Consider the following 16,195-nt stretch of genomic DNA (forward strand, 5'->3'; position numbering starts at 1 on the left):
TTTTCCTTCCAGGACTTCAACATCACGACTTTTTGCTACCTCGTGAAGTGTTCTTGATGTTCCAGTGTTTTATCTTCTCGGTCATCAGTCATACAAAATACGCGTAATCGCGCTTCTAATGGATCCGTTCGCTTTGCAAATACTGCAAACTTGGCCATGAAAGGACATGAATCGCTTCCCTATGGTAATAGATCAATGGAGAATGTAATTTAAAATTGGTAAACTAAATTTCATAAGCATTAGTTGTTGAATTCGATTTAAATTTACATTAATTTGATAATTTTCTGACCTGTATAGTTCAGTAGCCATTTTGGTGGCTCGCTGATATTACGGCAGTCCATCAGCCAGAAACCGTGCCGGAAAACGGTGGTCGTGAATGAGACGCAGTCATTGACAAAAAGTCAATGGAGTTGAACCTGTCACATCCTCCCATTGAGCCCGTGTTGTTCCACCTGAAACAACGTATTTCAAATGCAGGAATCGTTAAAAATCGGTCAAAGTTAGAACTCGATATATTGAGTTTTTCCTTCCAGGACTTCAACATCACGACTTTTTGCTACCTCTGTGAAGTGTTCTTGATGTTCCAGTGTTTTATCTTCTCGGTCATCAGTCATACAAAATACGCGTAATCGCGCTTCTAATGGATCCGTTCGCTTTGCAAATACTGCAAACTTGGCCATGAAAGGCACATGAATCGCTTCCCTATGGTAATAGATCAATGGAGAATGTAATTTAAAATTGGTAAACTAAATTTCATAAGCATTAGTTGTTGAATTCGATTTAAATTTACATTAATTTGATAATTTTTCTGACCTGTATAGTTCAGTAGCCATTTTGGTGGCTTCGCTGATATTACGGCAGTCCATCAGCCAGAACCGTGCCGAAACGGTGGTCGTGAATGAGACGCAGTCATTGACAAAAGTCAATGGAGTTGAACCTGTCACATCCTCCCATTGAGCCCGTGTTGTTCCACCTGAAACAACGTATTTCAAATGCAGGAATCGTTAAAAATCGGTCAAAGTTAGCATGATTTTTTGCCACTAGTACTCGTAAATGAACGGTTTCCACAACTAGAAGTAATTGGACAAAGTAATGTTTTTCCAATAATGGTAGAAGATCAATTTATTAAAAAAAGTTATCTTATCTATTTAGGTAATTACATAATAGATTAATCAATTTCAATATTATTGTACATAAATTTTGCTCCGGCAATGCTTTAGTTGTGGGACCAATTTTTAACGCGAGTACTAATGAAGTTGTCGTCAATATTTTTTTTTGTCTCATGGTGTACTTTGTTTAAAATTGAACATAGTTGAATTGTTTAAATATATTAGACTGCTAGCGACTACGTTCAAACCAAATTTATATTTGACATACAGCAGTGTAAATTTGACACAGATTATTTTTTTACTAATGAAATTATCCCTTGATCAGCATAATTATTGCAAAAAATCAGCAATATATTGATAATATTTTACTTTAATAAAGCAGATCATCTCAATAAATTATCGATATAATTTTTTAATATTTAATTTTAAATTTATCCCGAGATCTCATTCGCTAGCAGCATTGTGTCTGTGAAACAATTTAATAGAAAGTTAACATTGTATTAGTTGTAAATGTATACGAATTTAAATTCATATTTATCGAAAATATGTTTCATGTTAAAATGAGCAATTGCGGAAATCAGACTCACCACGGATGGGCAATGTGTAAAAATTTTTGAATTACGTTTAAGGAATATGATTCAGTTTTGAAGGAATGTTTCGATTTTATTGTATATTTATAATGATAGGTATATATACATATTATATGTAAAATGAGTTTGGAGTTATAAGGACTACTGCCTAGTGGTTGAAAAATACGCCAATGAAAGCGTAAATGGTTTAAGTGAATAACTACATGACTATATATACACTGATGGGTATATATATATATATATATATATATATATATATGTACAGGTGAAAATCATTCTTATGATGCATAATTATAATAAGAAGCTTTTTAGACCAATGAGCGGCATGCTGTAAGGCGGTGGTTTAAAGCAGGGTCGGTTTTTCAGAAAAGTCCCTTTTATGGGCAACTAACGACTTCCTTCTTCAATAATTATAATAAAAATCATTCATAGTAAGAAATATCTACATATATAATTAAATCATTAATAAAATCAGTAATGTAAAAGTTAGTTAGCATTATATGCTTTGCCCTAAAAATATAATTGCATTATCTATTCAATTTTTAGTTAATTTATCTTGGTCATCATGAATTATCGTTCGTAAAAATTTATGTATTATATATGTAGATATCATTGACAAAAAGTTTTCTACAAAGTTAAGAAACAAAAAATGATAATGAAATGCAGCAATATAGTATAATTTGTGATTGCAGTGTTCTTGTTTTGGTCAACGAATTGATTAAAATAAATCGAACGTGATTAATTTATATATTTGTGTACTGTGTTAGTGATCTTTCTGTCACATACATTATTTGTGTTGAATATGCGTACGTTTATACAGGCATTGTATTTATGCACATACATCATTACCTCTATAAACATGAATTATTCCAAAAAATCAATAATTTTGTTAGCATTATCATTTTAGAAACATTTGATACGTACACGTGCAAATATACATTTAAATATACATATACATGCACATTTACATGTACATATACATATACATATATATAAATATACACTTACTTGTATACGCTACTATATGGACAATCAGATTGTTTAATGATCACTTTCATGCATTACAGTTATATTTATATTATTCATTATGAACAAAATAATTAAAAAAAAATTACAAATATTTTGAGTCAAGTTTTTCTAAAAAATATATAACTTATTATGAGCTATATAATTGACACATTAAATTTTGACAATATTGAGAAAATATTATTTTAAATATTGAATTATTTTAATAAAGATGCTCAACTGCAACGTATAAAAGTTTTCTACTAAACATGTGTCCATATAATTTATACTTTCGGTGATCTCGTTTCGAATATTCAATTTAATATTCCAATTTTTTGAAAAAGTATCATTAAGCAAATGACGTTCGAAATTCCACAAATAGATTATAAATAATTTTTCAACCAATGTGTGTTATGTATATGCATATATAGGTCCAAAAAAGATTTTTTCACATATCATAATAAATAAAGTTTTAAGTAGAAGTAGTGTGTTGCCCAAGCTGGGGTTAGTTACCTTTTAGAGATCTTTTCCGAACACGCCTGCCAGGTTAGCGTGCATCAACGGTTAATACTAAATATTTTTTATATAATTTCTTATGAAAGTATGCGATCTAAAATTATTTAAAACGATTTCGTGATACAAAACAAGTTCATGTACTTATACTTAACTCTCGCGTAACTAATTTGTAGTCAACTAGTCATTATCTTTTTTAATTCCAAAAATGAACTGAGATATGAAATTGCATTTGCTACGAAATTTATAAAATTTTAAACCAAATTTTGATACAAATCAAATAATAATATTATAATTTGCTAATTTAATTTCAATTTATCTTTATCTTGAAGTTTATAATATTAAGATATACCTACAAACGCTTAGTAATAAAAATTTTGAATATTGAAACTATATTGCGAATACAATATACATTTCCACGGAATGATTTTTTATGATGAATTATATATAATTTAATTTTTATGAAAAAAATACACACATTGTATTAAACTTAGTTGACAAGCTTAAATGTTTGAGGCAAGTTTTAGGAATATTATTTTTATTAGTACTTCAATATCAATTATAGTGTGGAAATTGAATTCTTGATAAAGTTTTTACAGTGGAACCTCGTATAAATCGCTACTTAAAAACGAAAAACGCGTCCATGCCAAATTTTGTCACTTTCTAGGATAATTCACTAATCCTCGTTAGTTATGAAAAGTTTTTGCTGTTTGTGGAAAAGATTCGTTATAAGAGGTTCATGTTAAACATTGGGATCAAATCTCCGATAAAATAGAAATGTTATGGTAATGCTATGTTACGGGTCCGAATTCGTATTAGTTAGTAGTAACGAACTGCAAAAAAGCTATGTATTTGCTGTGCAATCAGGCATTTTACACATAAAACCTAACTTCTTGAATGTGTTATTAAAGAGACGTCAGAAAGTTGCACTCATGTAAAATAGTTTTTTGACATGTGCATTTTGTGAGTTGAGTTTATATGTGTATTTGCGTATTAAGTCTTTTCTTCGATAATTCAGGTTGTTGGGTTATGATTTAACTCTTGTAGCTGTGAACTGTATGAAACACTTATTTGTTGGTATAATTTATGTATTTGTTGCAAATTCTTATTAATAAGGTGACCATCTTTTTTAAAGACAAAACCGGGACGACAATTTTTAATTACGCAATCCTGGACGGAAGAGAGGAGTCTTTAAAATAACAAATACTATTTAAGGATGCGATAAAATAAGTTTTTTTTATTATGAATCAATTTTTTTAAATCAAAATTGCGGGCTTTTAGTAAGAACTTCTTTATTCAATTATATATAATAATGTTTTATGTATGATATTATATTATATCATAATGATTAATATGTTTTTGTCGCTTTTGAGCCCTGTATAAAATTCTATATAATATTATTATTCTGTATAATTAATTTGAAACAAAAGCCTTACTTATTTGTTTTCATTATATTTGTTATTGTACCTATCAATCATCAAAAAAACTGGAAGAATGCGGGACAAAAAATCTAAATTCGGGATAAATATTGCTTTTAGAAAAACCCGGGACGCAAGGTGCAAACCTTATGTATTATTATTAGGTGAACGTATGGTCACCTTATCATTACACTAATAATTTGTCACTAGGTTCTAATTTAAGAAAATTTATCTATCGATTATTTATTACATATGTTGTTGCGCGGACTTTAGTTTTAGAAGTGAAAAAAATAAGTCCGATCCAAAATCTCCGCTACCCCTATAGGGGTAATATATAAAAGCCGAATGCCATGAAGATTGCCGCCCTTCATGGCCAATGTAATAAAATGAAAATACGTCTGAACAATAGGGACGTATGGTCACATTATTATTACACTAATGATTTGTCACCAAGTTCTAATTGAAGAAGATATATTTATTGATTTTTTGTTACGCGGACTTTAGTTTTAGAAGTGAGAACAATAAGTCCGATCCAAATCCGCTAGCTCCTCTACAGGGTAGCAACTGTCCGGTGTAAACTCTCAATGCCGTGAAGATTGCCGTCTTCATGGCCAATGTAATAAAATGAAAATACGTCTAAACAGGTAAACGAAATAGGTAAACGCCTAATTGAACAGTGAATACATAGCCTTTTGGCATGTTGCTACTGCCAACTAATACGAATATAGACCCGTAACATAGCATTTACATTACCACAACTATTTTAGCAGAGAATTGGCCCCATGATTTCACTGTAGAATAAAGTAGAATGCTCTTAATATGTGCATCATGTTCATCTAAAATAATTAGTTGCAATTCATAAAACTTGCATCAAACGTTTTTAGCACACACACAGATATGTATATATATACATATATATTTATATGGGTGTGTACGCATTTCAATCATATATATATATATATATATGTATATATATATATATATATGTATATATATTTATGCACGTCAATATATTAATTTGAAATAAATTTCCAGTGGCTGACCTGTAATCGAGCAGAGCAATCGCAGCGTCGGTACTGACCCAGAGTACTGGTTAATCATACCCTGGCTGTGCGCCCTCGGCGCCGGCATGCTGAGCGTGATGGCTTTGTGGAACTTACGCCTTCTCGGTTCAACCGTAACGACAGGGGACACTGCGACACCACGGCCAAGTAATTTCGCAGCCAGCTCGGAGTCGATCGGCTGAGCCTATAGCGAACAATTAACAAGCCCCACAACGGTAAGTTGCCAAAACGTACTAAATTTTTATGAGGGGCTGTCGATTAATCACGTGATCGATTTTTAAGGACTTTTGGTCAACTCCCCCGACCACCCAACATCACCTGTATATGTAGCACTAATAAATAATCGTACATCTTTTTGAAATTTTTTGGAAATTTGTTTTGGATTTAGGTAATGAATAAATACACGTGATATCTTACTAGAACCCCTATGTCATATTTCGTGATTTTTGTTACATCCCCTTCTAAGCCTCACGTGATTAATGGACGGCCCCTAAGGTGAAATGGGGTATGTTTCTTTTCACATTTAATTTTTATTATTAAAATACTAAGATTACTTCATGGGCCCATTTTGCAGTAACACAGCCGATGCTTGTTTTTTTGGTAGTAAAAACTGTAAAAATGTCTATCTATTTACTGTACGATCAGGCGTTTTACACATGTTATAGATGCGCACAAGGATGATGTTATCTTAGCATTCCTTCTTGGTTTGTTTATATGCAAAATGCGCCCCATTGCACAGCAAATAGATAGCATTTTCACAGTTTTTACTACCAAGCAATAAGCATAATTTAGCGTTACCATAACAACGCTATGTTATCGGCCGTGTTACTGCAGAATTGCCTCATATTACAAAACTAATTGCATAAGTAGTAACTAGTTCAATTTTTTACAAAGCGAAATCCGATATATGTATATTTTTCCAGAAAATTAAACCTTTCAAGTTAAGTTTAAAATTATAATTTACACTTTGCATAGCTTTCTAGCTATTCGATATTACATTTGAAATAATTTAAATCCTGCAACATTTACGAACTTACCCCACTTCACCTTTTATATTTTTTGTTTATCAAATGTTTTTATAAAAAAAATATGTTCATCTAAAATTCATCTAAAACGTTGATTAGATCTATTATTTGAAAGAATTATCTCTAGGTTCTTTCATTAAGTTATATAACAAAACTAAATATTAGTCTGATAACAAGTTTCACAAAAAAGACTTCTGTGCTGGATGTGCGACATATGTTTTGCAGTGTATTTTTTTACAGCTGAATACGAATCTTAAACTCAAAATTAGGGGCCAAACTGTAAATCGGAGAAAAATGTAGAAAAAACTAAAAAAACCCGATCTAGTAATTTTTCTTCATGTTAAATAAGTTGTTACAATTTCTATCTGATCTATGACTGCGATGGATTTCGGCAATGCTTTTTGCATCTCTGGTGAGAAGATTTTGTCTTTTGCCGTTTTTTTAGTGTGTTCCCCAATTTTGACTTTAGATTCGTGTTTAGCGCTAAAAAATATATTGTAAAACATATGTCGCACACCCAGCACTACCACTTTTTTTTGCAGATCTGTGTTATTTTATATCGTATAACTTTTTTTATAAATTCCCGTTTGTTTGTCTAGCTTTGTGTCTTTTTTGATAAAAAGAATCAATTGTTTAAAGTATTTTAAAATATTCTGATACACTTGAAACAATATTTAAAAACACAATATATTCTCCTCATATAACGGTTTATGATCAAAACTTGATAATATACCTACTGAGATGCGGCGGTTCAAAATTCAGTAATAATCGAAAAGATGTCAGTTTGTCATAATTAATAAAGTTCATGTGAAAAGTAAACGTTTGGTTTTCAATGTGTTGTAGTTTCGTTACACATACACCTATTTTTATCATTTGACGCTTTAGGAATTTTACTATAAGTAATAAATTGGTATCGCTATGATAATAATGTCAAATGAAAATGTTTACCGTGAATTTCGATATAAATGATTAATTAGTATTCATATATGCATTCAGTGCAATTTGATGATTTTCTAGTCCGTACGTCACTGTAGTACGAATTATTATGTGGTGTACAATGTTAGTTCGATATATACTATTATATTTTTCTCTGATGAATATTACTCTCATGTAGCATTTCAAGCAAACCAAATCTGTGAAATCATTATTATTATTATGAATATTTCATGCAAATATGTGATTAAAGTATAGACATTACCAGATATTTTGGAAGTGTTTTGGAATCAGAATCTAAAGGATTATAGGATGCTTTTAGGATTAAAAAATTGCATATCATGAAGCAAGGCTCGAAATAAACGGTAGCCATATCAAACACGTTCAAAAAATAAAATAAAATATATGGCGCGCAGTGCACAAAAAGCCAGACAATCATTCTAATGAAAAAATACATGGTTTACAAATGCTTTTATGTTTATCTTTCTTGTAAATGATTAGAAATAAGCTTTGTAATAAGTTACTTGCAAATGTATTTTTTCTGCATTGTAACTAAATAATTAAAATAACTTATCACAAATGGAATAATTTTAAAACCATGTTTACAAATCAGCATGTAACGTTGAATGCAGTACATTAATAAAAACAAAAATAAAAGCAATGCTATCATATTTGAGCTAATTAGCCCAATAAATTTAGTTATTGTCATGAACTGATTTTTTTAAACCGAGTGCCACACATTATTTTCTTTCGAACCCCGCTACACGATCTCTTTCTGATTTGAATTAAATACACCATTTCATTTATTTTTCAAAAACTAAATTTATTGGGCACCCAAAATCTTATCCAGTATTTTGTACAGCCATGATATTAATATTAGTGCACTTTTGACAAAACTAACAAAACAGTGGTAAACGTCACGCAACATTTTGTGACAAATGGACACAGAACACCGGATTTTGTGAAAACATGAATTAGCTAAGTGCGAATGGGTAAAAAATAATGACTAGAATATCTGCATTATCATGAAAATAGTTTTGACATGAAATATATTTTCACAGAACTCGGCACACTGAACCCAACGTTTCGAACAAAACTGCTACTGTGAAATTAAAGTTTCTACACATTATGCTATATATATGTATATATATATATATATATATATATATATATATCCATTCAGAATTAAATTTATATCCAGTTAAACTTTTACAAATCAGCGACAAAACAGAATGAACATTAGCATATTTAAAATGTAAAACTTACAGTTGATACTTTTATTTCATTTGCTTCAAGTATCAATTTGTCTATTGTTTAACCTTTTTAATATGCAAAAATGTCACATTATTTATGAATTTTCTTATAGAATCATTATATAATTTTTACATTTCATATACCATGGATCACATTTTTATCATTATACAAATAAAAAAATAAATATTTTTGCACAAACAGGGATATCTGTTTCTGAACACTTTGTGTACATATGATACAGTAATATACAGTATCACTAGAGTTAATAGAGTTTAGCTAAGCATATAGTTATATGACGACTTAAAATATTAAATGATCTGCTGAGTTTGCCACTTGCACAATGTGATAAAATAACAAAATAGAAAATTATAATATTGAATGACTTACATAGTAAAACTATTGTACGTAATTTTTCCATAAATATTACATATACATAAAATGTTCTTAAAAATATTATTCACTTAAAATACCCCATTGGCATTTTAGTCACTAAAAGTTAAATTTAGAGTCTTTAGTCAAAGACTAAAAGTCATTATGCTTTACTTTATTATAATTATGGCAAAATACATTTTAAGAGAAATCTTCAATAATTTCAAAAACTGAAAAAAGTTTATGCACGTTCATAATTTGATTTATAGTAAATATTTTTAAACAGATTACTGTTTTCAGATACCGTTAGTCACATTCAAACTTTCATGCCATTTTTACAATTTTGAAATTATATTACATATTAAGTGGCAATCTCTATAGATTATTTTTATTATTAGTATTAATGATCTGACAATAAATTTAAGCATTAGTATTAGTGGTAAAATGATTGTGTAATAGTAGATTTTATGGTAATTTTTGTTAATTGGTGATAAGCTTCAATTAGTTTAAACTATTTCAATCATATGAGCTCTACAATATGAAAAGATATGTTTATTGTGAATATGCATTATAGTTCGAAATCCAAAAGCAAATTCTTACAGGTTGATGATTTTTACAAGCACATAGTTTTTTTCACGTGTATATGAATTCATTTCTAATGCACTACTTTTAAATATAGCTCATATTTATAACGAAGTATAAATTTTGAGAAATTTATGTTTAGCCTCATCAACTAATTATTTTACATAAGCTCTTCTGGGGAACAAACTACGATGACTTTATTAAAACGGTTGTTATACTTTTAAAGCGCATCTATGGAATTTCTACTTACTACCAATCAAGGCGTTTGCCATGTAACGAAATCTACTCGAATTTATTAACTGACAGAAAAATAAGAGCTAAAACTCAATCAAAATTGTTAAATTTAATGGCAGAGTTTTTTTTATATTTGTCTTATTTTGGCGTTTGACTTTAACATAGTTATTAAATTATAAACTAAATATCTACGGAATACAAAATTTTTAACGTCTAACAAATAGCACAAAAAGACACAAACATTTTAAAATTAGGAACAAACATTGAAGAGTTGCAGAAGAATTATACGTACTTAGGACAAAACATCACATAAAATAAATAAAGGAATAAATAATTAATTAATTTAGTGCTAAAAATTAATTTTATCCTACTTAGCACTGACAAGCTACGACATATAAAGCGAATTATTATTCACAATTATAAAACGAATTCGTGCTTTAAAGGAAATCATGAATAATCTTGGCTTAGGCCTTTGTCGAGCGTTTTTATTCACATGAAATCTTCAAATAGTTTTTTTTAAATAGTGTATATTTTGGTTATATACACACGTTTTTACTTTGAAATATACAAATTTAATATGTGGCAACATTATTGTATGCTATTGTCCTTGTAGATAATATGTTAATTTTTACAGTATGCGAATACTTTTATAAATAATCTTTTTGAAATAATGCTTATCTTATATAAATCTGGAAAAAAGTGTATGAAAATTGAATGTAAATTTTTATATCGTAAATAAAATCTGAGTAACATTATATTTATTTGCATAAAATGTAATCAAAACGTCAGGAAAATAGCAGTATTGATCAAATAGCAATAATTTAATATCTTTGGTGTTGTATATCGAATCTTTTATATAAAATATTTTTATAAATGTTATATTGTTACTCAGCCTAAACTTTTACCGTATTTTTTAATTTTTTGTAAAATATGACTTCGAATATTTTCTTTTTGTTTTGAAACCGATTACCATATGAGGGAGAATCTCTTCTTTTTTGGCACGTGATTGACGGATATCTTACGTAGTTTTTGTGGAGCAACGCCTTTGCGCGGTTTGAAAAGGTTTACCTGTAGGCCAACTTTGATCTTCTTGGTAAGTGCGCCTTGAGGAAAGACGGCTTGCACTTGAGGTACTACTGTACTAGAGACCATTCCACCTTCGGGTCCAATGGCGTGCACTTCTTGGCGTACGCGAGAAACCACGGCAAAATATTGTGGGAAGTCGTTTGTTAAGATACGGGTAAGACGACCGGAACAAGCATCTTCCATTTGGCTCAAATCTAAAATGAAAAATAATAAGGTGAAATGTACCAACTACCCACAATATGAATTTAAAGTAGGAATATTTGATCATTTGCAAGTTGTTATTCAAAAAATCGAAATGAGAAAAAATTACCATCAGCTTCAAAGCTGTCATTCAGCATATCATGCACTATGTCTTCAGAAGCATCCACAATGTGCTCTCGCCACGTCTCACCATTGTCAGATCGCAAAATAACAATTTCTCTTTCTTTTCCGCGCAATGATGCAAAGTGAGGAACTTCCAATATTACCGGTCTATAAATAAAAAAATAGATTATATACATGTAAAACATGTGCTTTGATAAAAACTTGGTTGCGAATAATAATTGCATAAAATATTCTGCTGCCTCATTGGATTTTAGTAAAAAAATTATAATTCAATTTACCCCAAGAACTTTGCGCCGACTGGTCCTAGTTCGAGCACCCGGCTCGCTAAAGCTTCTCCTTCCATCAAAGGCGGCGGATGGGGCGTTCGTTGGGGTTTCACATAGCGACACGTTATTCGAGTTGGCTGTGGTGCCGATTTTGGTGGCACTATGACGCGTACGCCACTGTGGCGACATCCACGCATCGCTCCACCTCGTGCGTCCACCAAGAACGATACCAGGAAACTGAAAGAATTTTTTTCTTAATTTGTGTTGTCACGTAAATCAATACAAATTTCACAAAATCAGTATGTGTATAACCAACACTAATAAGTGTGTTTTTATACCATTTGATAATTCTACCACACAAATTTGTACAATATATATTGATTTTTATATACACTTCCAAATGGTGCAAAATAGAGATTGCTACATTTATATAACATTGTGCCACATAAATTACACCATCAATGTGATATTAATCACAGACAAATATACATATTGCTGTATTTAAACATACTACACAATATATGTGATTTAACTTCTAATTTTGCACATCTACAATAATAGCACTTCATTGAGATTACTCACTTTCTCCAATGTAGTTTTCTGTTGATTCCGTTTGGTTAAGGCATAGGAGAATATAATTTCGTTAGTTAATATTAATATTAATTGATACAATTATTATTGTTAAAGATAATCACTAATTGAATAAATAGAGTATTTATTATATTTCAACATATTTATATCTGAATATTAGTTAAGTAAATATTTCTCAAACTTAAAAGATGCGAATTTACTTGTACTTGGAACTTGCATCAAATCATGATGATTATAAAAATATTTGAAAATCTAATAATTTCAAAGTATTGCTAATACATACCCAACGTGAACTGGTTGTGAACTAATATCGACATTATCCACATTTTTAATGTAATGTTCTGCATAAGTTTGTCCAATATGCTGGGGACTAATGCTATCTTCCATAGCAGAGTGAGGTCCTAGAATTGCCGATTCTACACTGGTGACCATACGGTTTGAATCTATGCGTTCATCCCCAGTAACGTCCATGGGCAGTGAGTCGTCTCCAAGAGATTTCATTTCATCCACTGTTAAGTATCTGTATGGCTGATCCGTCATCATAGTGTCTTCTCCTAAAAAATTATTATTGCCATGTATTTTAGTTACATGTTTCGATGTATTACTAATTAAAAAATAACAATTTCTAACGCATTTAATTATTTTGATTTTAATAAATAATATTTCAGTCTTCGAGAAACATATTTCTGAAATATTATCATTTACCTCGCTCTTAGAATATATTTCAATTATATAAAAAATGATGTCTTTTGTATATTTTTCATCATTTTTTCAATGCCAAGCATGTTGCAAAAGCTTTTATGTAAATATTAATATGTACCTCCTTCTTCTTCCGAATCTGACATGAATGCTTCATGCATGGCTTCAGGAGCTACAACTTTATATTTTTCATCATTAGCATATGTTACTTTGGAAGCCTTGGGATCAGTTACAACTTTCAGCGCCTCTAGAACGCTGATGTAACCTAACTTTTGTGCAATGTCCAATGGTGTTTGACCGCTCTGTTAATTAAAAAATGAAATTATTAGAGAAAGTAAATTGACTTAATTTAATTTTGATGCAATATACGTACGTCAGTTACTGTGTTTGGTTGAGCTTTATTGGCAAGAAGAATATTGACAATATGTGAATGTCCTTGTTGAGCGGCATGATGCAGAGGAGTATAGCCTATAGATGTACGAGCAGAGACATCTGCTTCGTTGTCTAGCAAAAATCTCACCATGTTGGCTTGACCATAATGGCTTGCTACGTGCAAAGGTGTATACCCTTGCGCTGTTTCAGCATCAACTTTTGCTTCATTTTTAAGTAATATTTGAGCTACTTTGACTTTGTCTTCCTGCGCACACAAATGTAGTGGCGTAAGTCCATTTTTAGATGCTTTGTCGGCTACTGCACCGTGCTCTAATAGGAGAGATGCTGCATCCGCATGACCTTCTTGTGAAGCCAGATGCAGTGGAGTAAATCCGGTGCGACTTTCAGCATCTGCTTGTGCACCATACTCCAACAAAGTAGATGCGATGTCCATTTGCTCTTTTCTTGCTGCGATGTGTAGTGGTGTGTGCCCATTCTTGGCGGCAGCGTGTGGAGATGCACCCTTATCGAGTAATAACAGAGCCACATTCTGGTGATCGTAGTGACTTGCCACGTGCAATGGCGTCACCCCATTTTTACCCTGCGCGTCCGGCGGTGCATCGTGCTGCAGCAATAACTTTGCTACTTTCATGTTACCATATTTTGCTGCTAAGTGCAGCGGCGTAAAACCTTTCTTGGTAGTGGCAGTCAATGATGCACCATTCTCTATAAGAACTGCTGCTACCTGTAATGTTGCAAATAAACAAATTTATGCAAACTGTGTAAATCTATTGCAAACTGAATATTTAATATATTCGGTTTATATCAGCATAACTTATTTGTTAATTCACACTTTTATATTTGATCTAACATTTTTCAATGTTGTTTTAAGATCAGTTAACGTTTGGTGATTTGTTCAAATTCACTGGTGATTGTTATTTGATCAGGGCAACCATAAATATAAATATTCTATCTTATAACTTAATATAATGCAAATAGATATCGGGTTCAAAATTAGTTTAATTACAAATTAGTCCATTGTCATAAAATATTATACCATTGTTATATGAAAAATCAAACACAGAATTACCTGCCTGTAAAATGGCAAGTAATTCTTCTAAATTTTAGTGCATTTTGTACACACTCCTACCTGATACATACTTAACTTTAATTGAAATTCTTCCGCGGTCAAACTTATACCATTGTAACATGACGGCACGAAATATTAAAAAAATCTTTAAGCAAATTGCTTTGAAAATGGCGATATTAATACGTGATATCTCTGTACATGCATGCATTAGCTATGTCATCATAATAGTTTTATTTCTAATCCATGATGATGAAGGGGAAAGCTGCATCAGGCGGAGTTTAGAAACGATTAGTTAATCATATAGTTTGGTAAGCACTGTTCCTTAGACTTTTCCCTTCATCAATGCCAGAGATATTTAAACAAAAAATAATCAAAATTAAGGAAATAAAAACTAAATAATAACATGAAATTTTATTAAACTACGTAAATATAACAATCCAGGTCATTTATAAACTTGTATAAATATAGTAGATCATAATTAACAACAAGATCACTATTGATCACAAAACTGATATTGTATTAGAAGGACTAAAGGAAGAGTGCATACCTTATTTTAAACCAATTCCCAATTATAATTCACAAATTTAACAATAAATAGTTAGTGTTAGAACGATGAATCTTATATAAGTTTTTGATTCTAAATCATGGCACAAAGATTTTCTCTAAAATATATCACTTTTGTTTCAATGGCAATAATTCATAGAGTATATAAAAATATGGGAAATAATTACAGCACGCTTTTTTCATTACTCATATAAAAGGTTAAATATATTTCTAAAATTTGGCACGTAAAACTATTGTACATAAATACTTGGTTGAAGTTAAGTAGAAATTGACAAATTTATCATTGCAAGATGACTGTTGAAACATTTAACGACATATAAAAATGCAATTTTCAATTCAAGTATTATTACTTTATAAATGGCAGTATATATCAATAAAAAAATTAATTTAAACTTTTCGCCTAATAATATTCCACATGCATCTTACCATATAAAGTTAAATTATAAGATTTAAATTTATATAACAAATATAAAAATATATTTGATATCGTGAGGAATATATTTTAGAATTAATGCAATTCATTTGGGTACCTTTTAAGACATGTGTTGAGAATAGAATCGAATGTAATGATGCATGTGTGACACAACCGTTTTCAATCCACATTCACTATGACCAAAAATGTAGTTCTAAGTATTTATCAGTCAATTTATTATATGTGAAAAAAATTGCTTGAATATAATTCGGTGTAGTAGATAATGTAAAGTTTTCGAATAAATACAATAAATTGACAAAAAGAGTTTAGAAATCCGAATTTCTAAAATTTACGTCAAAAATAACTTGCAGTCGAAAACTTAGATGAGGTACTCTTGATGCCTGATCCAGAAGAGCTGCATAAGATAGACTGTGTCGATGTGATCCATGATTCGTCTAGCGACTAAGTTCTTTACCTCATCTTGTCCTTCCTTGGCAGCGATGTGTAGTGCCGTATACATGTCTTTGGTGGTGTTGTCCGCCTGCGCTCCGTGTTGAAGAAGGAGCATTACAATGTCGACATTACCAAGCCTCGATGCAATGTGAAGCGGCGTCTGTTGCTCTCGTGCTCTAGCATTCACTTGGGCACCGTTTCTCAACAGAATGCGAATTATGTCCGTCTGAAAATAATAACAA

At 30.8% G+C, this 16,195-nt stretch overlaps 3 protein-coding genes across 3 annotated transcripts in view; all 3 read right to left on the bottom strand.

Annotated features, from left to right (window-relative positions):
• The window catches only part of LOC113376176 (titin homolog), a gene marked incomplete at its 3' end in the record, with an annotated part of 41,030 nt that extends 40,721 nt beyond the window's left edge, over window positions 1-309 (bottom strand). Inside the window, exons 1-2 of the mRNA XM_026616094.1 lie at window positions 268-309; window positions 40-179 (exon numbers count right to left, since the gene is read on the bottom strand). Coding sequence (XP_026471879.1) covers window positions 40-179; window positions 268-309 — 182 coding nt within the window. The remainder of the gene's footprint in view (window positions 1-39; window positions 180-267) is intronic.
• A 191-nt stretch (window positions 310-500) lies between these two features.
• Window positions 501-5,949, bottom strand: LOC113376177 (ankyrin-3-like). The gene is made up of 3 exons (XM_026616095.1): window positions 5,679-5,949; window positions 814-973; window positions 501-702 (listed from the first exon to the last, which is right to left on the bottom strand). Exons 1-3 carry the CDS (start codon window positions 5,764-5,766, stop codon window positions 501-503), a joined length of 450 nt encoding a protein of 149 aa, XP_026471880.1. The 5' UTR covers window positions 5,767-5,949.
• A 5,091-nt stretch (window positions 5,950-11,040) lies between these two features.
• LOC113376733 (ankyrin-3-like) overlaps window positions 11,041-16,195 on the bottom strand; it is a 123,473-nt gene continuing 118,318 nt past the window's right edge. Inside the window, exons 9-16 of the mRNA XM_026616766.1 lie at window positions 15,976-16,179; window positions 13,436-14,179; window positions 13,184-13,364; window positions 12,647-12,917; window positions 12,355-12,372; window positions 11,785-12,009; window positions 11,493-11,653; window positions 11,041-11,376 (exon numbers count right to left, since the gene is read on the bottom strand). Coding sequence (XP_026472551.1) covers window positions 11,063-11,376; window positions 11,493-11,653; window positions 11,785-12,009; window positions 12,355-12,372; window positions 12,647-12,917; window positions 13,184-13,364; window positions 13,436-14,179; window positions 15,976-16,179 — 2,118 coding nt within the window. The 3' untranslated portion in view covers window positions 11,041-11,062. The remainder of the gene's footprint in view (window positions 11,377-11,492; window positions 11,654-11,784; window positions 12,010-12,354; window positions 12,373-12,646; window positions 12,918-13,183; window positions 13,365-13,435; window positions 14,180-15,975; window positions 16,180-16,195) is intronic.

Source organism: Ctenocephalides felis, unplaced genomic scaffold, assembly GCF_003426905.1.
Source record: "Ctenocephalides felis isolate EL2017-DRISC unplaced genomic scaffold, ASM342690v1 CF-g0.4_SCAFFOLD_01886, whole genome shotgun sequence".
NCBI classification, from domain to species: Eukaryota; Metazoa; Arthropoda; class Insecta; order Siphonaptera; family Pulicidae; genus Ctenocephalides; species Ctenocephalides felis.